This window comes from Rana temporaria, chromosome 5 (assembly GCF_905171775.1).
Source record: "Rana temporaria chromosome 5, aRanTem1.1, whole genome shotgun sequence".
NCBI lineage: Eukaryota > Metazoa > Chordata > Amphibia > Anura > Ranidae > Rana > Rana temporaria.
Genome location: NC_053493.1, coordinates 17,607,632 through 17,630,157, shown reverse-complemented (window position 1 = coordinate 17,630,157; position 22,526 = coordinate 17,607,632). Strand labels below are relative to the sequence as shown.

The window sequence follows — 22,526 nt, the reverse complement described above, 5'->3', positions numbered from 1 at the left end:
GAATTGGTAACGGAAGTGACGTTCCGCCGCTGCCATCTTGCTACGCCTCTACAGTAATGATGGAACATCAGCCACCTTCGAAGTGTAGTGTGCGGGGTTTTACCCTGATGTAGGCATTAAAAGTGACATGATTGGCCAGGGCAGTAAGGGCACACGCAGCCAAGTGTAGCGGGCGGGGTTTACTCCCCGGAAGAAAAGTGGTTTGATTGGCCAGGACAGTACGGCGCGCGCAGCTCGGACTCCTATGAGGTGTAGTAGGCGGGGGTTACGCCGCTGAAGTAAAGGAATCGCGCGTGCGCACATTGAAAAGTAAACCCCTAATTGGGTGTAGAAGGCGGGGTTAGGGAGGTGCGGAAGTGACATCAGCTGTGGGCGGAACGTTTCCTCAGATTCCAGGCTGTGGGTTACAGGTGAAGAAGAGTCGTTCATGAGGGTCACACCGTAGAGCTCCCCTCATAGAGTCGGCATTATGGTGAGTGCGAAGGGTGGGCGGGGAACAATGGAGGCTGCCCCTTTTATTGTGGGAGGGACCAGCAGTCCTGCCCAATGTCATCTTCTCCTTTGTAGTGAATGGTTTTTGCTGTCTGCCTTGGTGAACAGGAAATCAGCAACTGACACTGGTGTCCCCATTGGAGGATTTTCCCCCACTTCCTGTTCTGGTGACAACCATACATCCTTGTTTTTTTTTAACCCCCTCACTTCCTGTCTGAGTGATAATAGTCTGCAAGTGCTCGGGTTTGGACTGTCCAGTAACCAGCCAATCAACGTCAGCCGAGCTCCTTCAGCTGCGCCTATTCCCCCGGGGGGGAGGGGTGTTGGTGACATCATTTGACCTGAAAGTGAAAGAATATGAAATATTGGGGTTGTCCCCAGAACTGGAATCTCCCAATGAGGACACTAGTTCTGGATTCCCCCCTTTTGGAGGGATTTTATCTCCCTTCCTGTTTTGGATATGGGACAGGAAGTGACAGAAAATCTCCCCAATGGGGACATGGATGGCCAAAGAAAGAAACAAAGGCCCAGATTCACAGAGAGCACGGCGCACATTACGCCGCCGTAGAGTAAACGATGTACGCAGCGCAGAGAGGCAAGCCAGTGCTCCCAACACTGCGCCAGCGTGGCGTGGGATTCGAAGGCGTACGCCGACGTAGGTGGAAGTAGAACCATGCAAATGAGGCGTGACCCCATGCAAATGATGGGTCGAGCGCCAGACAGATACGCATCGCGAACCGCGCATGCGCCGTGACGTGGACGCATCCCCCTGCGCCTGCTCATAAATGTGATCAACATTTTTATTTTATTTTTTTAAGTGTCATAGTTAAAAGTAGAATTAACAATAAAAACATTTTTTTTTTTTTTTTAAAGTGTCCCCCCCGTCCCCTGTGAGCTCGCACGCAGAAGCGAACGCATACGTAAGTCCCGCCCACATATGAGAGCGGTGTTCAGACCACACATGTGAGGTGTCGCCGCGATTGTTGGAGCGAGAGCAATAATTCTAGTCCTGGACCTCCTCTGTAACTCAAAAGTAGATTTTTTTTTTTAAACGTCGCCTATGGAGATTTTTTAAGGGTAAAAGTTTGACACCATTCCACGAGCGGATGCAATTTTAAAGCGCGACATGTTATGGGTCCTCGGAGCTGAAGAACGGGGAGAGCCGCGTGTAAACACAGCTTCCCCGTTCTTCACTGTGGCGCCGTCATCGATCGAGTGATCCCTTTTATAGGGGGACACAATCGATGACATCACACCTACAGCCACACACCCCTACAGTTAGAAACACAAATGAGGTCACACATAACCTCATCAGCGCCCCCTTGTGCTTAACTCACAAACTGCAATTGTCATTTTCACAATAAAGAATACAATTTAAAAGCATTTTTTGCTGTGAAAATGACAATGGTCCCAAAAATGTGTCAAAATTGTCCGAAGTGTCCGCCATAATGTCGCAGTCACGAAAAAAATCGCTGATCGCCGCCATTAGTAGTAAAAAAAAAAAAAAATTAATAAAAATGCAATAAAACTATCCCCTATTTTGTAAACGCTATAAATTTTGCGCAAACCAATCGATAAACGCTTATTGCGATTTTTTTTTTTTTTTTTTTTGCCAAAAATAGGTAGAAGAATACGTATCGGCCTAAACTGAGGAAAACAATTGTTTTTATATATGTTTTGGGGGATATTTATTATAGCAAAAAGTATAAAACATTGCACTTTTTTTCAAAATTGTTGCTCTATTTTTGTTTATAGCGCAAAAAATAAAAACCGCAGAGGTGATCAAATGCCACCAAAATAAAGCTCTATTTGTGGGAAAAAAGGACGCCAATTTTGTTTGGGAGCCACGTCGCACGACCGCGCAATTGTCTGTTAAAGCGACGCAGTGCCGAATCGCAAAACCTGGCCGGGTCCTTTAGCTGCATTTTGGTCCGGGGCTTAAGTGGTTAAAGCATGAAACAATTTTTTTTTTTTTAAAGTGTTCGAAAAATTGCTGCACAAATACAGTGCGAGATAAAAGTTGCAACGACCACCATTGTATTCTCTAGGGCAGTGATGGCGAACCTTGGCACCCCATATGTTTTTGAACTACATTTCCCATGATGCTCAACTACACTGCAGAGTGAAAGAGCATCATGGGAAATGTAGTTCCAAAACATCTGGGGTGCCAAGGTTCACCATCACTGTCCTAGGGTCTCTGCTAAAAAAAACAACAACATATGTTTGGGGGTTCTATGTAAATTTCTAGTAAAAAAATATGATTTTTTTTTACATGTAGGAGCGAAGTGTCAGAATTGGCCCGGATGGGAAGTGGTTAAAAAAAATTACAAAAAAAGTTTTTGTCTTCGGACATATTATAAATTGCGGGAAGTTTTCTTGCAGTGACAGTTTGCTGATTGTTCGTTTCTTCTTTCTAGGCGAGTACGATGATAGCGGCCGGGCTGACTCTCGCCGTCGCGGGATTTGCTGGTAAGTGTCGGATTACAGGTCGCTGTGTGTCTTTGTTGGACCTCCCTCTGTTTTCCATCCCCCCACCTTGTTAAATGGGGGGGGGGGGGGTGATGTGACACTGAGATCACATGACAGGAAAAGGTCACATTGGTTTCGAGCGGATCCATCGGTAGATTTGAAAACTTTTTCTTTTTTTTTTTTTTTTTTAGGTCGTTACGTTTTACAAGCTTTCAAACACCTGGAGCCTCAAGTGAAGCAAGCTATACAGACCCTGCCAAAGTCGGTGAGTTTCTTATAGAGAGGCTAGAACTGTTTTGGGTTATTTTATTTATTTTATGTTTGTCCATTTATGGATATTTTTTTTTTTATAGTTTCAATTCTTTAAAATAATGGAATATATATATATATATTATATACACGAATGGCCATAAATTGGGCTGCAGCCTGGGGTGGAGCTGACAGCCAGCACAGCTATAAATAGAGGTGAGGATCAACAACTGTTTTGCAGTTTTGGTTATACTTGTTCTTATATATATATATATATATATATATAATTTTTTTTTTTTTATTTATTTTTTATTAAGAACAAGTATAACCAAAACTGCAAAACAGTTGTTTATCCTCACCTTTATTTTTTATTTTTTTATAGCTGTGCTGGCTGTCAACTCCACCCCAGGCTGCAGCCCAATTTATGGCCATTCCTATGGAGGGAGCTACAGCCAGCTTTATGGCCACCCCCCCCCCCCCTTCCCTTTCTCAGTGTGTTCATGTCCAAATTAACCACTTAAGCCCCGGACCTTTAGGCAGCTAAAGGACCCGGACAGTTTTTGCGATTCGGCACTGCGTCGCTTTAACTGACAATTGCGCGGTCGTGCGACGTGGCTCCCAAACAAAATTCGCGTCCTTCCCCCCCCCCCCCCCCCCCCCCCCCCCACAAATAGAGCTTTCTTTTGGTGGTATTTGATCACCTCTGCGGTTTTTATTTTTTGCGCTATAAACAAAAATAGAGAGACAATTTTGAAAATAATGCAATATTTTTTACTTTTTGCTGTAATAAATATCCCCCAAAAACATTTATAACATTTTTTTTTTTCCTCAGTTTAGGCCGATACGTATTCTTCTACCTATTTTTGGTAAAAAAAATTGCAATAAGCGTTTAACGGTTGGTTTGCGCAAAATTTATAGCGTTTACAAAATAGGGGATAGTTTTATTGCATTTTTATTAATTTTTTTTTTTTACTACTAATGGCGGCGATCAGCTATTTTTTTTTGTGACTGCGACATTATGGCGGACACTTCGGACAATTTTGACACATTTTTTGGACCATTGTCATTTTCACAATTTAATTTAATTTAAAATGCACTGTTTACTGTGAAAATGACAATTGCAGTTTGAGAGTTAACCACAAGGGGGGGCGCTGAAGGGGTTATGTATGACCTCATCTGTGTTTCTAACTGAAGGGGGTGTGGCTGTAGGTGTGACATCATTGATTGTGGTTCCCTATATAAGGGAACACACGATCGATGACAGCGCCACAGTGAAGAATGGGGAAGCCGTGTTTACACACAGCTCTCCCCATTCTTCAGCTCCGGGGACCGATCGCGGGACCCCAGCTGCGATCGGGTCCCGCGGTCACGGAGCTTCGGACCGGGTCGCGGGAGTGCGCCCACGACCCTCAACTGGGCACTGAAAGAGGACGTACCTGTATGTGCCTGTGCCCAGCCGTGCCATTCTGCCGACGTATATGTGCAGGAGGCGGCCCTCAAGTGGTTAATCGGCATTCCTATAGGGGAGCTGTAGCCAGCACTATTGCCATCCTCCATCCTATGCTCAGTGTAATATCTGGCACAAGCTTAGAGAAAGTGCTGCAGCAACCCTGGGAGCAAAATACATACAACGTCTATTCATCTACATTCATGTTGTGATCCATCTTCATGCTGCAGCGGCGGCCGCTCCATTAGTGGGCGCGGCCTCCACATCCATGCGTCCAGCCCTCCATACTACATGCGGGCGCCAGACGCATTGGATTCCAATGGGGAGTTATTTTTTATTTTTTTTGAAGCACGTGATTGGAGCCAGAGGCTCTACAAGGCTTCAAAAAAGGGTGGGGTCAGGGCGCAGAGCTCTGCACATCCACTTGTGTGACAATAGCGAATGGGTATTGTCTTCCTTGTTCTCCTCCCGAGCCAATAAGGAAGCCCCTATTGGCCAGGGAGTCTTAGGAGGTGGCAGATCGCCACTGTCTCCTGCTGGGGGGGGGGGTCATGATGGCCGCCGTCTGTCTTCCGCGGGGGGGAGGAGATCACCGATGTCTCCTGTGGGGAGAGGCAGGCCATGATGGCCGCCGCCCCTCTCCTGCGTGGGTGGGGGGTTTGATGGTAGTTTGTGCCCCCCAAATTTTGAGCACCAGCCGCCACTGCTCTAATTACAGGTGTCAAACTGGCGGCCCTCCGGCTGTTGCAGAACTACAAGTTCCCATGAGCCATTGCAAGGCTGACCGTTACAAGCATGACTCCCAACGGGTGGAGACATGATGGGACTTGTAGTCCCGCAAAAGCTGGAGGGTTGCCAGTTGGACATCCCTGAATTCTACTAACATTTGTGCTTAACCTGTGGCCCTTCAGCTGTTGCGAAACCACAAGTCCCATCATGCCTCTGCCTTTTGGGAGTCATGCTTGTAATTGTCAGCGGCGGCTTGCAGTGCCACATGGGACTTGTCATTTTGCAACAGCTGGAGGGCATACAGGTTGAGCACCCATGAATGTTGTCTCTTACCCTCCGCATGTGCACAGGGACAAGGGAAACACAAAATGTTCTTGCTAAGACTTCTTCTTTAACCGGTTAACGACCGCCACATGAATGGCACGTACAGGCATATGGGCGTACATGTACGTCCCTGCCTTTCCGCGGGTCGCGGGTCGGGGGTCTGATCGGGACCCCCTTGGTACATGCGGCAGTCGGTAAACGTCTGGGAGCGATCCGGGACGACGGCGCGGCTATTCGTTTATAGCCGCTCCGTCGCGATCGCTCCCCGGAGCTGAAGAACGGGGAGAGCCGTATGTAAACACGGCTTCCCCGTGCTTCACTGTGGCGGCTGCATCGATCGAGTGATCCCTTTTATAGGGGAGACTCGATCGATGATGTCAGACCTACAGCCACACCCCCCTACAGTGGTAAACACACACTAGGTGAACCCTAACTCCTTCAGCGCCCCCTGTGGTTAACTCCCAAACTGCAACTGTCATTTTTTTTTACAATAAACAATGCAATTTAAATGCATTTTTTGCTGTGAAAATGACAATGGTCCCAAAAAAGTGTCAAAATTGTACGAAGTGTCCGCCATAATGTCGCAGTCACGGAAAAAATCGCTGATCGCCGCTATTGGTAGTAAAAAAAAATTAATACAAATGCAATAAAACTATCCCCTATTTTGTAAACGCTATACATTTTGCGCAAACCAATCGATAAACGCTTATTGCGATTTTTTTTTTTTTTTACCAAAAATATGTAGAAGAATACGTATCGGCCTAAACTGAGGAAAAAAAAAATTATATATGTTTTTGGGGGATATTTATTATAGCAAAAAGTAAAAAATATTGAATTTTTTTCCAAATTGTCGCTCTATTTTTGTTTATAGCGCAAAACATAAAAACCGCAGAGGTGATCAAATACCACCAAAAGAAAGCTCTATTTGTGGGGAAAAAAGGACGTCAATTTTGTTTGGGCGCCACGTCGCACGACCGCGCAATTGTCTGTTAAAGCGACGCAGTGCCGAATCGCAAAACCTGGCCTGGGCATTTAGCTGCATTTTGGTCCGGGGCTTAAGTGGTTAACCCTCTCCTACGCAGCCCTTGCGCCTCTTTGACTGCGTGTTTACGCCGAGGGAAAGGAGGAGGTGAACTGGCCCCACCAGCTCCTGATCATTACTAGAGAACGGGAACTGTCTATGACCGCTTGGTCACTGTGCTGGGAGCATGCAATGAGTATGTTCGCTGCACAGAAACCTCAGCCGCCCCGCCGGTGCATGTGTGCGCGTTATAGCCCCACCCACTTTGCCACTGCACATTTGTTCTATACGGATGGAAAGTGAAGAAGCACAGCTACTTAACTTCATCTGCCCTACACTCTTCCCCCTCAGTAATACCCCTCACCCCATTAGCTACCGTATTTATCGGCGTATAACAAGCACCCTAACTTTAAGAGGGAAGTTTCAGGAAAAAAACTTTGCACAGCTCCCTGCGTATAACACACAGGCACAGTTTACCCTCTATTTTCAGGGTAAAAAAGTGAGTGTTATATGCCAATAAATACAGTAATTGCTACATCAATTTCTATAATAAAAAAAAACCACTTATGCAAAAGCCCCAAATACGCCTTCTAAATTTGCTGTCATGTGATGCTCCAGGTCCTGAGTCTTCTCTTCTACTGGACTGCTGAACAGGTTATTCCCTTCTTTGGGTATCTAGGTCACTGCCTGGGTGGTGTGGACAGTACCCATTGGCTGTCCAGTGGTGGGGTCCTCTCGGGCCCAAGAAGACTGCAGCCACCTGATGATGTCACAAAGAGGGGCGGACCACACTAGGCGGAGGGTGACTTCCATCGCTGGTCTCCACGGAAGAGTCGCTGTTGAGGGACATGTACTCTGATATGTTAAAACTGAAATCCAGACATAAAAACTTTTATTCATTCAAATACAATCTTCAGTAGCCAGAAAGGATATAAATCCACTTTGTGTTCACTAACTCTTTTTACAAACCCAGATATCATCTTCATAGGCGTGCGCAGAGGGTGTGCCAGGTGTGCCCAGGCACACCCTAATCATCCTATGAGGCACAGATTCCCCCCACTGCCCTCCACTCCCACCGCGCCTCCGACTTCCCTCCTCTCCTTTCGCGTTGGCTGTTGCTGCAGAGATGTTTTAGGATGAGTGCGGGAAGGGGCCGTTAAATATGTAATTTACCGGCCTCTTACCTTTCTGAATGAACATTGCGAGTTATCGGTAGTGTGAGTTTGAGCTTTGGGGTGCACACCCTAATGCAATAGGCTGCGCATGATCATCTTGTAAAAGTAGCAGTCGCATCATTACTGCTGTACAAAACCTGTGCAAAGAGCAACTATTGATTGCTACGGATCAATGTTGTAATCATTAGAATGTGTGCTGCCTCTAGTGGTCAGTTGTGTAAGTGCGACAGCTCTGGTTGAATGGGGTCAAGCGAGTGATGGTCATACAGAGCCAGCTATTCACAGCTCTGCCTGAACACTAATCCTACCATGTGGCTGGATTCCTGTGATTACAGAAGGGATTTAATCGCCTTTCTTTTTGGGGAGCATTAACGGTAAATGGTTTTTAGGATATTGGTCCACTTTAAAAGGAACCTAGAAATACAAAAGCTGCCCTTGCAGATCTGGTTTTTAAAGGCCCTTAGAAGCTGCAGGACCACACTTTTCATCCTTCGTTCGCTACTGAAAGTGGAGCTATGAGCAAAAAAAAAAAAAAATTGCATATATACAGTATATACTCGAGTATAAGCCGAGTTTTTCAGCACATTTTTCTTTGTGCTAAAAATACCCCCCTCGGCTTATACTCGAGTCACCTTTTTGCGCCTGATCTCCCAGACTTTGGGGACCCGGTACCGGCTGGACTTGGCACACATGTAGCCCCACTCTTCCTCTACAAGTGTGTAAAGTTTGTTGTCCGGGGGACCTACGGCTGGGGGGCACCCCTTCCATAGACTCCCATGTTAAACTGTAATTTCTCTGGTGACTTTGGGGACCCGGTACCGGCCAGTCGTAGGTCCCCTGGACCCAAAGATTGGCACACATGTAGCCTCATTTCTCCTCTACAAAGTGTGCAAAGTATGTTGTCTGGGGGACCTACGGCTGGGGAGCACCGATTTTTCAAAGCCAGGCAACCCTTTCCATAGACTCCCATGTTAAACGTCAGGCATGGACACACCATTAGCACATGCTATGATCTGATTGTATGTTTTTGTATATTTTCTGCAATGTAAAGGTTTTTTAGAATTTAACTTTATGTATTTATATCAATAATTTTTTTATATTTTTCTACATTTGTCTATTACTGTGCCTACAAAGTCCAAAAGCCCTTCAATTTTTTTTTTCATTGACACAGTGAGGCATGCACATGGGCACAATGAGGCACAGTGAGGCATGCAGGTGGACACCCTAGGCCAGGCATGTCCAAAGTCAGGCCCGGGGGCCAAATGTGGCCCCCCTTTTGATTTAATATGGCCCCCCTGGGGATTTGGATATATATATATTGTTTGTATATACTGTATTTATTGGCGCTGCCTTGGAGGGGACAGGGAGGGGGCAGGACGAGCGCCGTCAGATTACATGAAGAGAATCTCCTGTTTACTCAGCAGCGTCTGTATTGGAAGTCCCGTCTCCTGGGATGCCATTGGACGACTGTTCTGTCTATCATAGGAGGCAGGACTTTGTATTAAAGAGGCCACAGGGTAAACAAGAGATTCTCCTGTTTGTAATCTGTCGGCACTCGTCCCGCCTCCCTCCCTCTGCCCTCCGAGGCTGCAGATGGGCATCGTTCAGGCTGCACTGATGGCAATGGTAAGGATGCATTTATGGCACATGTGAGGCTGCATTGGTTGCAATGGTATGCATTGGTAAGGCTGCATTCATGGCAATGGTGAGGCTGCATTCATGGCAATAGTGAGGCTGCATTCATGGCAATGGTAAGCCTGTGTGTGTTATACGCCAATAATTGAGGTATATCCAAATAACACGCCCAAGCTCATCCTTCGTCCTAAGCAGCGCTCTGGGATTCGTTGGAGCCACAAATAAAATATATACAGTATATCCAAATAACACGCCCGGCTCATCTCTTCACCACACACAGCCACAAAGGCAGGAGAAAAAAGTTTGGACACCCCTGCCCTAGGCTTATACTCGAGTCAATGCGTTTTCCCAGTTTTTGTGGTAAAATTAGGTGCCTCGGCTTATACTCGAGTATATACGGTATATATTGGAGTCTGTCACTAGAATAAAAGATATACCCAACTAATTATAGTGTGGACCCGCGGTCCGACTCATAAGGATGGCGGCAGGGTTGTGTGCACGACCACACGGACAGGCCTGTCCGTGCCGTTCTGCCAACGTATATATATACAGGGGCTGGTCCTTAAGTGGTTAAAAATGTGGTTGGCAGTGGCACTTAATGTATTTGTCTGTATAGGTTCCCTTTAAGAATTGTGTGGTGTGTGTTTTTTATTTTTTTTCATATATATTTTTGTCATATATATTTTGTACACATTTGCAATAAGTTCCTACAGACTAGCCTTTTCTTATTTTTTTAGGCATTTGGCGGTTATTACAAAGGTGGATTTGAACCCAAAATGACTAAAAGAGAAGCTGCCCTGGTGTTGGGAGTCAGGTAAGGGGCGAAGAGCCACATCATCAATAAATACAAATGATCTCAATCTAAGTGTGTTTTACCCAACGTTTCTATGTTCTGCCATCAGTAACTACTTCACGCAAATCGCTGTACCAGTACGTCGGTATATAGAATGTATTAAAGGGGTTAGTGCAGTCCTACGTTGCAGATAGAGAAAGGAGCTGTGTGTTAGTGGGCGTCCTGACTCTCCTGTAGTCCAAGGGAGGGGGCGAGCATGACACTCCACACCAGGGAGAAAGCCTTGCATTACTGTGTGGAGTTACAGACAGAAGAACAGGAAGTGAGGATTTCTCAGAAGAAATAAGGACATTTAAAAGAAAAATGGAAGGATGAGGTAAGTGAAGGAGGACTGCACTAAGGGAAAGGAAGATATTTAGGGAAAACAAATTGTACCTTTACAACCCCTTTAAGGTTAAAAAAAAAAAACCTTTAGGCTATGTTTCCAATATTGCGTCCCGAAAGTCGCGCGATTTTGCCGCGACTGGAAACAATGCCTGTGCATTTTTGAGGTCCATGGCACGATTCCAAGCATTTCATTAGCATGTTGATAAAAGGAAGAAAGGAGAAGGCAAAATTATGAGCAGCTTAAGCTTCACCTTTAACCACTTCCCGCCCAAGGTATGTCCATGGACATCCTTGACTTTGAGCGGGGATTTCTGAATGATGGCTGCAGCTACAGGCATCGTTCAAATATCCGGCTTTTTCAGCCACCGATTCTCTGCACCATTGGAACGATCATATCGGTTGTTTCGCCTCTTGATCGTTCTTACGGGCGGCGAGAGGGGACATCCCCCACCTCCTTTCCCGTTGCCCTCCGGTGCTTCTACCAACTCATCACTGCAATCGGTGAGTCGGAGAACGGATCCACCTGCCCCAGATGTTTACCAAAAAGATTTCCGGGGGACCAGATGGTCGCCTGAATCTCTATGATCGTCGGAGGCCGGGCGCGATGTTATAGCATCACGCCCGGCCTCTGCATTCAAACAAACGGCGCCGCCTCGGCTGGGAAGCCGTGATTTTTTTTTTTTTTTATTTCAGGCTTCCCAGCCTAGTGGTGAGATGTGGGGTCTTATTGACCAAGAGGACCTGTCATGCCATATTTCTATTGCAAGGGATGTTTACATTCCTTGTAATAGGAATAAAAGTGATCAGACTTTTTTTTTTTTAAAGGTGTCAAACTAAAAAAAGAAAAGTTAAATTATCAATAAAAAAATTAAAGCACCCCGTCTCCGTGAGATCGCATGCAGAAGCGAACGCATACGTAAGTCCTGCCCACATATGAAAGCGGTGTTCAAACCACACATGTGAGGTATCGCCGCGAACGTTAGAGTCAGAGCAATCATTCTAGACCTAGACCTCCTCTGTAACTCAAAACATGCAACCTGTAAATACAATTTAAAGCATTGCCTATGAGGATTTTTAAGTGCCAAAGTTTGGCGCCATTCCACGAGCGTGTGCAATTTTTGAAGCGTGACATGTTAGGTATCTATCTATTCGGCGTAACATCATCTTTCACAAAAAATTGGGATAACGTTACTGTCTTTTTTTTTGTTTTTTTTTTTTTTTTTTTCAAGCATGGAACCGTTATTTTTTCCCCCAAAAAAAGTGTTTAAAAAATTGCTGTGCAAATACAGTGCGAGATATCAAGTTGCAATGACCGATATTGTATTCTCTAGGGTCTCTGCTAAAAAAAAAAAAACACATATAATGTAGTTTTCTAGCAAAAAAAAATTATGATTTTTTTTCATGTAGGAGCGAAGTGCCAGAATTGGCCCGGATAGGAAGTGGTTAAATACCGTATATCTCTGGTAGTCTGCGGTAGAAGAGATCCGTTTACTGAAGCTGGAGTGTGCAAAATCTGGTGCAGATCTGCATAGAAACCAATCGGCTTTCAGGTTTTATTGTCAAAGCTTAACCACTTCCATACAGGGGGGCACTTATACACCTTCCTGCCCAGACCAATTTTTAGCTTTCAGCACTGTTGCACTTGAATGACAATTGCGCGGTCATGCTACACTGTACCCAAACAAAATTTTTATCATTTTGTTCCCACAAATAGAGCTTTCTTTTGGTGGTATTTGATCACCTCTGGGATATTTATTTTCTGCAAAAAAAAAAAAAAAAATTAGAAAAAAATAGTTTTGTTTGTTATAAAACATTGTAAATAAGTACGTTTTCTCCTTCACTGGTGGGCACTGATGGTACTGCACTGACGGGCACTGATAAGGCGGCACTGATGGGCACCATTTATGGGCACTAATATGCGGCATGGATGGGCACGGATAGGCGGCATGGATGGGCACGGATAGGCGGCATGGATGGGCACTGATAGGCGGCATGGATGGGCACTGATAGGTGGCACGGATGGGCATAGATGGGCACTATTGTATGTGTTGTACTAATGGATGCCAATCAGTGCCAAACAATGCCTGCCAATCAGTGATGCCCATTGTGGGCACTGATTGGCATCCATTGCGGCACTGATTGGCATCCATTTTCTGTGTTCTCCTCATCCCTGGTGGTCTAGGGTGGCATCCTTTATTTTTATTTTTTTTAATTTCTGGTGGTCTATATGGCCATCCCTGGTGGTCCAGTGGGCATCCTCGGGGGGCTGTGCTGATGATCGATCAGCACAAATCCCCCCCCCTGTCGCAGGAGCAGCCGATTGGCTCTCCTCTACTCGCGTCTGAGAGACGGGAGTGAGGAAAAGCCGATTACCGGCTTTTCCTATTTACATCGTGATCAGCCGTGATTGGACACGGCTGATCACGTGGTAAAGAGTCTCCGTGAGAGACTTTACCTTGATCGGTGTTGCGGGGTGTCAGACTGACACCCTGCAACAACGATCGCCGCGATACGCGCCCCCGGGGGCGCGCAGCGGCTCAGAATCCTGAGGACGTCATATGACGTCCAGTCAGGATTCTACAACCACTTTGCCGCCGTCAATCTGTCATTGGCGGGCGGCAAGTGGTTAAAATGGAGTTTCCATCAAAAAAAATTTTTTCCTTTTATAGTGCACATTACACCTAAAAAAGGAAAAAAACAATTTTTTTACTCACCTGGAAATGCCTGTTGCTATGCTGTCCCACGAAATCTGCCTTCGGATTCACCTAGGATCCTGACGTCGGCTCCTCCGAACGCTAATGCTCCTGGGAAATGTGTGTCATCATTTCCCAGGATGCAGTGAGCTACCCCTAGCGCTGGAATCGCGGGACTTCGAAACAGGAAGTGACGCGATTCCAGGTCCTTACACTGTTGGTTGCCATCACAACGGCGGGCACGTCAGCCGCCCGTTGTGATGACAAACCAAGTGGTTGACGGCACGGCGCTGCTGCTGTCTTGCGCGAGAATGGGGCGGGACGGGCGGCCCTTCAGCAGTCGTCACCAGAGGATTCCCGGAAGTAATTACTTGTGGGCTTCACAATGCCCACAAGCAAAATCACAACGATCAACACACAAATTTATGAAGTGTTCCTTGTGAATAAGTCAGCGGAGCGGCGGCGAATTTTTAAATAGTAAGATTGATAGTAAAACAAAGATTGATGAAAGGACATAAAAAAATGCAAATTGTGGTTGGAACCCCGCTTTAATTGAACAAGGTGAAGTTGAAGCGGATTGGCTACCATGCAGAGCTGCATCAGATTCTGAGTGCTCCAGTTTCAGGAAATCTCCCCAATGTGTATACAGTGCCTGTCTATGCCGCCTTCTCTCTACGCTGGTATTTTGGATGTGGGGGAGGTGGTGGAATGGGAGGAGAGGGTGACCCAGTTACCATATCCTGTGACACTTTCCCTGCCAGCCAGAAGATTAGAAGAATCTTGTAAATCCAAAAACCATTCCAATTAAAAACTAAATTCCAGGTCAGACGCCGATTAAAATATATGGGAGCTTTTTCTACCTGTAAATTAATTTTGTATTTCTGTCCAACCAGTCTTCAGATTTACACAGCTCTGCTAAAAATCACAAGCCCGGCTTATTATACAATACAAGTTGGTCACCTCACTGCACCTGGCCTGTGGATGGACAATGAAGGAGCAGAAGCCGACTGATTAGGTCAGGGATCCTCAAACTACGGCCCTCCAGCTGTTGTAGAACTACACATCCCATAAGGCATTGTAACTAGGGTTGTCCCGATACTGAGCATTTGCACGAGTACTTGTACTCGTGCAAATGCTCCCGATGCTTCTGCCGATACTTTTTTTTAGGTGACGAGCGGGCAGAAAGGGGGCGGAGTGCGGGGGCTGAGATCGTGCTAAGTGCTGAGAGCGGGTGGACAGCAGGATGGGCGGAGAGCAGGACGGACATCATAGCAGGAGGCAGCCCTCGGCAAGTAAAATAGATTTTGTAAATGCTGAATGAATACTGTCACTTGTACACACTATCTCACATTGCATACGTGCCAGCCACCTGTCAGTGCCTATAAGTATCAGTACCACCTAACAGTGCCAGCCACCTATCAGTGCCCATTACTGCCGCCTGTCAGTGCCAGCCACTTGTCGGTGCCCATAACTGACGCCTATCAGTGCCAGCCACCTGTCAGTGCCTATAAGTGCTGCCTATCAGTTCCATCTAACAGTGCCAGCCACCTATTAGTGCCCATAACTGCTGCCTATCAGTGCCAGCCACCTGTCAGTGCCCATAACTGCCGCCTATCAGTGCCAGCCACCTGTCAGTGCCTATAAGTGCCGCCTATTAGTTCCATCTAACAGTGCCAGCCACCTATTAGTGCCCATAACTGCCGCCTATCAGTGCCAGCCACCTATTAGTGCCCATAACTGCCGCCTATCAGTGCCAGCCACCTATTAGTGCCCATAACTGCCGCCTGTCAGTGCCAGCCACTTGTCGGTGCCCATAACTGCCGCCTATCAGTGCCAGCCACCTGTCAGTGCCCATAACTGCCAGCCACCTTTCAGTGCCTATAAGTGCCGCCTATCAGTTCCATCTAACAGTGCCAGCCACCTATTAGTGCCCATAACTGCCGCCCATCAGTGCCAGCCACCTGTCAGTGCCCATAACTGCCGCCTATCAGTGCCCGCCACCTGTCAGTGCCCATAACTGCCGCCTATCAGTGCCAGCCACCTGTCAGTGCCCATAACTGCCGCCTATCAGTGCCAGCCACCTGTCAGTGCCATAACTGCCGCCTATCAGTACCATCAGTGCCACCTGTCAGTGCCAGTGCTCATAGGTGCCACCTATCAGTCCCCATCAGTCGGTGCCCATCAGTCGAACTGACACTTGGCATTAAAAAAAAGTATCGGTAATCGGTATCCGCGAGTACTCGGTCCTAAAAAAGTTGTATCGGGACAACCCTAATTGTAACACACTGACATTCAGACATGAATAGGGCATGATGGGAATTGTAGTTCCTGAACAACTGGAGGGCCAAAGTTTGAAGACCCCTGGACTTGATCATCCTTTTACTCGTTCTTGGCTCATGTGCATGTAGCATACCTGCCTGTGGTTTTTTTTTTTTTTTTTTTTTTTTTTTTTGGCGAGCCGAGGTATGCCCGAGGCTCTGTCTTTATGTACCTTTAAAAAAACCTAATAAAAATAATTTTATAAAAAAAATAACTGATGGCACATGGGAAAAATTCAAGCTGAAAATGAGTCAATCGATGGGAGCTGGGTATTACTGTGACCTTTTTTAACCTCCCTGGCGGTATGATTATGTCTGATTTTTTGAATGTCAAAGCGGTACAATTGTTTTGCATGGAAATTTGTCGTTTTATACTGTAGGCCTGTAACTCTTAGGAATAACTTGCCTTAGTCTGTCCAAACAAGAGTCTGATAAAGTTTGAAACACAAATCATAAATTATAATATAATAAATAATTATAAAATTATATGTATGTGTATATATATATATATATATATATATATATATATATATATATATATATATATATATATATATTATATATATATATATATATATATATATATATATATATATATATATATATATATATACACACCGTATTTATTGGGGTATAGCGCGCTCCCGCGTATAGCGCGCACCCCTAAAGTTTCCCCGAATTCCTGTGGAAAAAGTTATTTTTTGTGCTTACAGTTTTGGTGTCTTGCGTGGTGTCCATCGGCGGCCTCATCGGGTCCGGCGTCCGTCTGCGGCTTCGGGTGTCCTCTTCGTCGGGTCCGTCTGCGGCTTCGGGTGTCCTCTTCGTCTGGTCCGGCGTCCTTCTGCGGCGTCCTTGCGTCCTCCCCGCTCGTTTCCCGCGCCGAGTTTGAATACTGCGCCGACATATACCGAGCGCAGTACACTCGTGTATAGTCTGGCAGGCTCGGCTCCTCTCGCGCTGACGTCCTGTATGTCCAGGACGTCAGCGCGAGAGGAGCCGAGACTGCCCGACTATACACGAGTGTACTGCGCTCGGTATATGTCGGCGCAGTATTTAAACTCGGTGCGGGTATCGGTGTATATCGCGCACCCACGATTTTGCCCTGATTTTCAGGGCAAAAAAGTGCGCGATATACAGTAATATAAAACTAGATCAGTGTACTGTATATACTCGGATATAAGCCGAGGCACCTAATTTTACCACAAAAAAATGGAAAAATGTATCGACTCGAGTATAAGCCTAGGGTGTCCATCTGCATGCCTCACTGTGCCCATGCCTCACTGTGCCCATGCCTCACTGTGCCCATGCCTCACTGTGTCCATGACTCACTGTGTCCATGCCTCACTATGCCCATGCCTCACTGTGCCCATGTGTATGCCTCACTGTGCCCATGACTAGACTGACGTTTAACATGGGAGTCTATGGAAGGGGTGTACGGCTTTGAAAAATCGGTGCTCCCTGACCGTAGGTCCCCCGAACAACAAATTCTGCACACTTAGAGGAAGAGTGGGGTATATGTGTGCCAAGCTTGGGGTCCAGGGAATCTACGGCCGGCCGGTACCGGGTCTACAAAGTCCGGGAGATCAGGCGCAAAAAGGTGTTTCAAGAATAAGCTGAGGGGGGCAATTTCGGCACAAAAAGATGTGCTGAAAAACTCGGCTTATACTCGAGTATATACGGTATATAATATAAAACTAGATCAGTGTATAAAATAAAAAACTAGATGAGTGTGTGTATATATAATATAAAACTAGATGAGTGTGTGTGTGTGTGTGTGTGTGTGTGTGTGTGTGTGTGTGTATATATAATATAAAACTAGATCAGTGTGTATATATAATATAAAACTAGATGAGTGTGTGTATTAATAATATAAAACTAGATGAGTGTGTGTGTGTGTGTCTGTATATAATATAAAACTAGATCAGTGTGTATATATAATATAAAACTAGATGAGTGTATATAATATAAAAGTGAAGGCAGGGCACTGAACAAAGCTTTGGGGACAAAATTGATGTGAAATAATTTGATACATTGTAATCTGTAAGATTATGTGTGTTATGTGTTTTGTACTTTTTTTTTAATTTGTCGCCCAGCTCTGCCCCCATGCGTCGCGAGGGAACAGAGCCTGGAACATTGATACATCGGGCAAAGAATCCGGCGAGGGGGGGAGTAGGACATCACAGGATCCTGGGGACAAGGTAAGTAATTGTACCAGGATACTGCGATGCAATCCCGAGTGTGGCTCGGGGGTTACCGCTTTTGGTAATGAAAATTAACCCCCGAGCCAAACTCTGGAATACCGCCAGGGAGGTTATCCACTTCCCTCCCGGCCTGTAGCAGAATGACGGCCGAGGCTCTTTACTACGTGGCCAATCACGGCCAGGAAGTGCCGGTAAACGTCTTTCTTCAGATTGCGCTGATAGGGAGAGCTGATCGGCAGCTCTCCCTGTCAAAGGCGCGGGGGGAGGGGTCTGTTCTGATAATTGGCAAATTGATTATTCGCACAGTCCCATCAGATGTGCCACCAACAGTGCCAATCAGCTGCCAGTCAGTGCCCCATCAGAAACACCTGTCGGTGCCCATCAGGAAAACCTTTCAGTACCTCATTATCAGTGCTGCCCATCAATTCTACATATCAGTGCCGTCTCATCGGTGCCCATCAGTGAAGAAGAAAACAAACTTTTATAACAGAAACAAAGAAACTTTTTTGGTTTGTTTAGCAATAAATAGAAAGCTCTATTTGTGGATTTTTTTTTGTAAAAATGTCAGGAAAGGGGGGGGGGGGGTGCCCAGTATTGAAATGGTTAAGCAGAGAAATGTACTGAAACCCCTGCTGCTGCGCTGACTTCTGCTTGATCTGATTGGCTGGAGCTCCCTTTTTATATAATGATGACCTTTGGGCTTTTTTGTCGTTTTTATAAAGTGTTGACCTAGACCTGTTTTTGTTGCAGCCCGACCGCAAATATAACAAAGATAAGAGAAGCTCACAGACGGATTATGCTGCTGAACCACCCTGACAAAGGTGAGGGCCGCTAAATATTGTCGTCTCTCTTCTATATCCTTTTTTATTTTTTTACATCATGTTAACCACATGCCGACCACCGCACCCAGATATACGTCGGCAGAATGGCACAGGCAAAAGGACGTATATATACGTCCCCTTTAAGAAGCGGCATTGTGGACACGCGCGCGCCGCAAGCTCTGTGACTTCGACCGAGGGTCCAGCGGACTCGATGTCCGCGGGCATACCAGCGATCGTCTCGCGGTGAGGAAGAAGGGGGAAGTGCTAATGTAAACAAGGCATTTCCCCAGTCTTCCTAGTGACAGGACACTGACCACAGCTCCCTGTAATCGAAAGCGGTGATCAGTGTCGTGTCACACGCAGCCCCCCCCCACAGTTAGAACACATCCCTAGGTACACTTAATCCCTTCAGCGCCACCTAGTTTTAACTCCTTCCCTGCCAGTGTCATTTTCACAGTAATCGGTGCATTTTTATAGCACTGATTGCTGTAAAAATGACTGTTCCCAAAAATGTGTCAAAAGTGTCTGCCATAATGTCGCAATCACGATAAAAATCGCTGATCGCCGCCATTACTAGTAAAAAAAACTTTTAATAAAAATGCCATAAAACGATCACCTATTTTGTAGATGCTATAACTTTTGCGCAAACCGATCAATAAACGCTTATTGCGATTGCCGTGCAGCGGGCGCGCGCCTGCCATCGCTGTTAAAAGGGCTGATGTACAGCTACGGCGATTTGCGGGCGAGAGACGAACTGCCGCAGTATAACCACTTAACCCCCGGATCATATTGCTGGTCAAAGACCAGAGCACTTTTTGCGATTCGGCACTGCGTCGCTTTAACTGACAATTGCGCGGTCGTGCGACGTGGCTCCCAAACAAAATTGGCGTCCTTTTTTCCCCACAAACAGAGCTTTCTTTTGGTGGTATTTGATCACCTCTGCGGTTTTTAGTTTTTTGCGCTATAAACAAAAATAAAGCGACAATTTTGAAAAAAATGAATATTTTTTACTTTTTGCTATAATAAATATCCCCCAAAAATATATAAAAAAAATGTTTTTCCTCAGTTTAGGCTGATACGTATTCTACATATTTTTCGTAAAAAAAAATCGCAATAAACGTTTATTGATTGGTTTGCGCACAAGTTATAGCGTTTACAAAATAGGGGGTAGTTTTATGGCATTTTTATTTTATTTCTTTTGCTAGTAATGGCGGCGATCAGCAGCTTTTTTTTTTTTTTTTTTTTTTTTTTTCGGTACTGCGACATTATGGCGGACATTTCGGACACTTTTGACACATTTTTGGGACCATTGGCATTTTTATAGCGAACAGTGCTATAAAAATGCATTGGATTACTATAAAAATGCCACTGGCAGTGAAGGGGTTAACACTAGGGGGCGAGGAAGGGGTTAAGTATGTTCCCTGGGTGTGTTCTAACTGTAGGGGGGGTGGCCTCACTTGGGGAAATGACTGATCGCTGTTCATACATTATATATACAGAAGATCAGCATTTCTCCCCTGACAGGACCGGGAGCCGTGTGTTTACACACACAGCTCCCGTTCCTCGCTCTGTAACGAGCAATCGCGGGTGCCGGCGGCGATCGGGCAAGCGCACGGGAGTCAGGGACGAGCGGGGGGCGTGCGCCCCTAGTGGCCACTTCGAGAGCCGACGTAGAGTTACGGGCTCTCGCGCAGGGGAGCCGACCTGCCGACGTAGAATTGCGGCGGCTGGTCGGCAAGTAGATAACGACGTTGGCTAGTGGTTAATAAATGAGGTGAAGCGTCACTCTGCAAATACCCAATCAATTGCAATGAAAAAGAAAAAAAAAATTTTTTCACAATAAACAATGCATTTTTAAATGCATTTTTTTCCTGTGAAAATGACAATGGTCCCAAAAATGTGTCAAAATTGTCCGAAGTGTCCACCATAATGTCGCAGTCACGAAAAAAATCGCTGATCGCCACCAATAGTAGTAAAAAAAAATTAAAAAATAAAAATGCAATAAAACTATATCCTATTTTGTAAACGCTATAAATTTTGCGCAAACCAATCGATAAACGCTTATTGCGATTTTTATTTTTTATTTTTTTTACCAAAAATATGAAATATGTAGAAGAATACGTATCGGCCTAAACTGAGGGAAAAAAAAGTTTTCTTATATATTTTTGGGGATATTTATTATAGCACAAAGTAAAAAATATTGCATTTTTTTCAAAACTGTCGCTCTATTTTTGTTTATAGAGCAAAAAATAAAAACCGCAGAGGTGATCAAATACCACCAAAAGAAAGCTCTATTTGTGGGAAGAAAAGGATGCCAATTTTGTTTGGGAGCCACGTCGCACGACCGCGCAATTGTCAGTTAAAGCGACGCAGTGCCGAATGGCAAAAACTGGCCAGGTCCTTTTTAGCTGCCTAAAGGTCCGGGGCTTAAGTGGTTAAGCTCACAGGTGATCCATAGAAAGTACAGGCCGGCAACTCGACAGCTTCTCCATAGAAAATATTTATTGAAGCATTACAGCAGTAACATCATCCAAAAATTCTGACGCGTTTCGGCCTTAGGCCGAAACACGTCAGCATTTTTGGATGATGTTACTGCTGTAATGCTTCAATATATATTTCCTATGGAGAAGCCGTCGAGTTGCTGGCCTGTACTTTCTATAAACCTAATTAGAGGCCTCTGACCAGTGTTTTATGGGGGTAATGGCAAGGCAATTTTTAGTCCTATGTCCGTTCATTGTACGAGCCGACCCAGGGCTCCAGCAGGTGGGTGGTGCAGCAAAGGATTGCGGGGGTTGGGTGTCAGTCAGGAGACGGTGGAGATCCATAAAAAAAAATCGGTCTCTTTGTCCTGATTGGACAGATTTTCTCCCCGTGTCCACAATCCTCTCACCACTGTAACCATCTCCTCCCTTTCCCAGGCGGCTCTCCATACATCGCAACCAAGATCAATGAAGCCAAGGTTCTGCTGGAAGCACACACCAAGAAATAGCCGATTTGCTCTGGAATTTTGTTTTTTTTTCTGAACTCTTTCTAATCGTTGCCTGGAAGAATGTGATCTCCATTCATGGGAAATTAATTGCCAATAAATCAACAGAATTCTCACTTTTATCAGTCTTCATTTTATGGCAGAAGATTTCAGGTTCAGCTCCGGAATGTCGCCCCGACTTTTATTTGTATTCCACAATCCAGTCTAATAATACGTTCCTATGTCTTTGACTGTGAGCTACACCACATGACCAGTGGCGGTGCGTCCATAGAGGGCGCCGGAGCGCCGCCCCCTCTGACTCCCGCACTGCCACTGATGCAATACATAGATTCATGCATTGCCGCTGCCGCCGACTATTCAGATGGCCGGCCCCCTGGTGAGCGCCGGCCATCTGAATAACGGCAGCTGGTTGGCTGTGGAAGTGCCTATCAGAGCCAGCGGCTCCGATAGGCTTTCCGATTACAGCCTGAGGGCTGTAATCGGCTTCCAAATGCTTATCCAGGGACGCACTGGGGGTGCGTTCCTTGGATAAGACTGACAGGCGTCTCAGCCAATCAGGTTCACCGGTTCTGGTTACCGGTAACCTGATTGGCTGAAGCGTCATTGAGGGCGGGAGAAGACATCGAGGGACGGTAGAAGCAGGATGGCCGACCCCAGAAAGGTAAGTGCCAGGTGGGGGGAGGGGGCTTTTTACAGGGCACAGTGGCAGCTTTTTACAGGGCACAGTGGTGACACTTGCTGGGCACAGTGGTGACACTTGCTGGGCACAGTGGCGACACTTGCTGG

At 45.9% G+C, this 22,526-nt stretch overlaps 1 protein-coding gene across 1 annotated transcript; it reads left to right on the top strand.

Annotated features, from left to right (window-relative positions):
- The first annotated feature begins 344 nt into the window (after window positions 1-344).
- LOC120939840 (mitochondrial import inner membrane translocase subunit TIM14-like) lies at window positions 345-21,860 on the top strand. The gene is made up of 6 exons (XM_040352235.1): window positions 345-472; window positions 2,910-2,961; window positions 3,153-3,226; window positions 10,279-10,355; window positions 18,684-18,754; window positions 21,673-21,860. The coding sequence occupies exons 1-6, from the start codon at window positions 470-472 to the stop codon at window positions 21,741-21,743; spliced, it is 348 nt and encodes a 115-aa protein (XP_040208169.1). The 5' UTR covers window positions 345-469; the 3' UTR covers window positions 21,744-21,860.
- Window positions 21,861-22,526: the final 666 nt, after the last annotated feature.

Excerpts from the sequence above, each read along its gene's own strand:
- LOC120939840 (XM_040352235.1), top strand. Across the intron at positions 10,356-18,683 it reads GCCCTGGTGTTGGGAGTCAG|CCCGACCGCAAATATAACAA; the intron begins GTAAGGGGCGAA and ends TTTTTGTTGCAG. Across the intron at positions 18,755-21,672 it reads GCTGAACCACCCTGACAAAG|GCGGCTCTCCATACATCGCA; the intron begins GTGAGGGCCGCT and ends TCCCTTTCCCAG.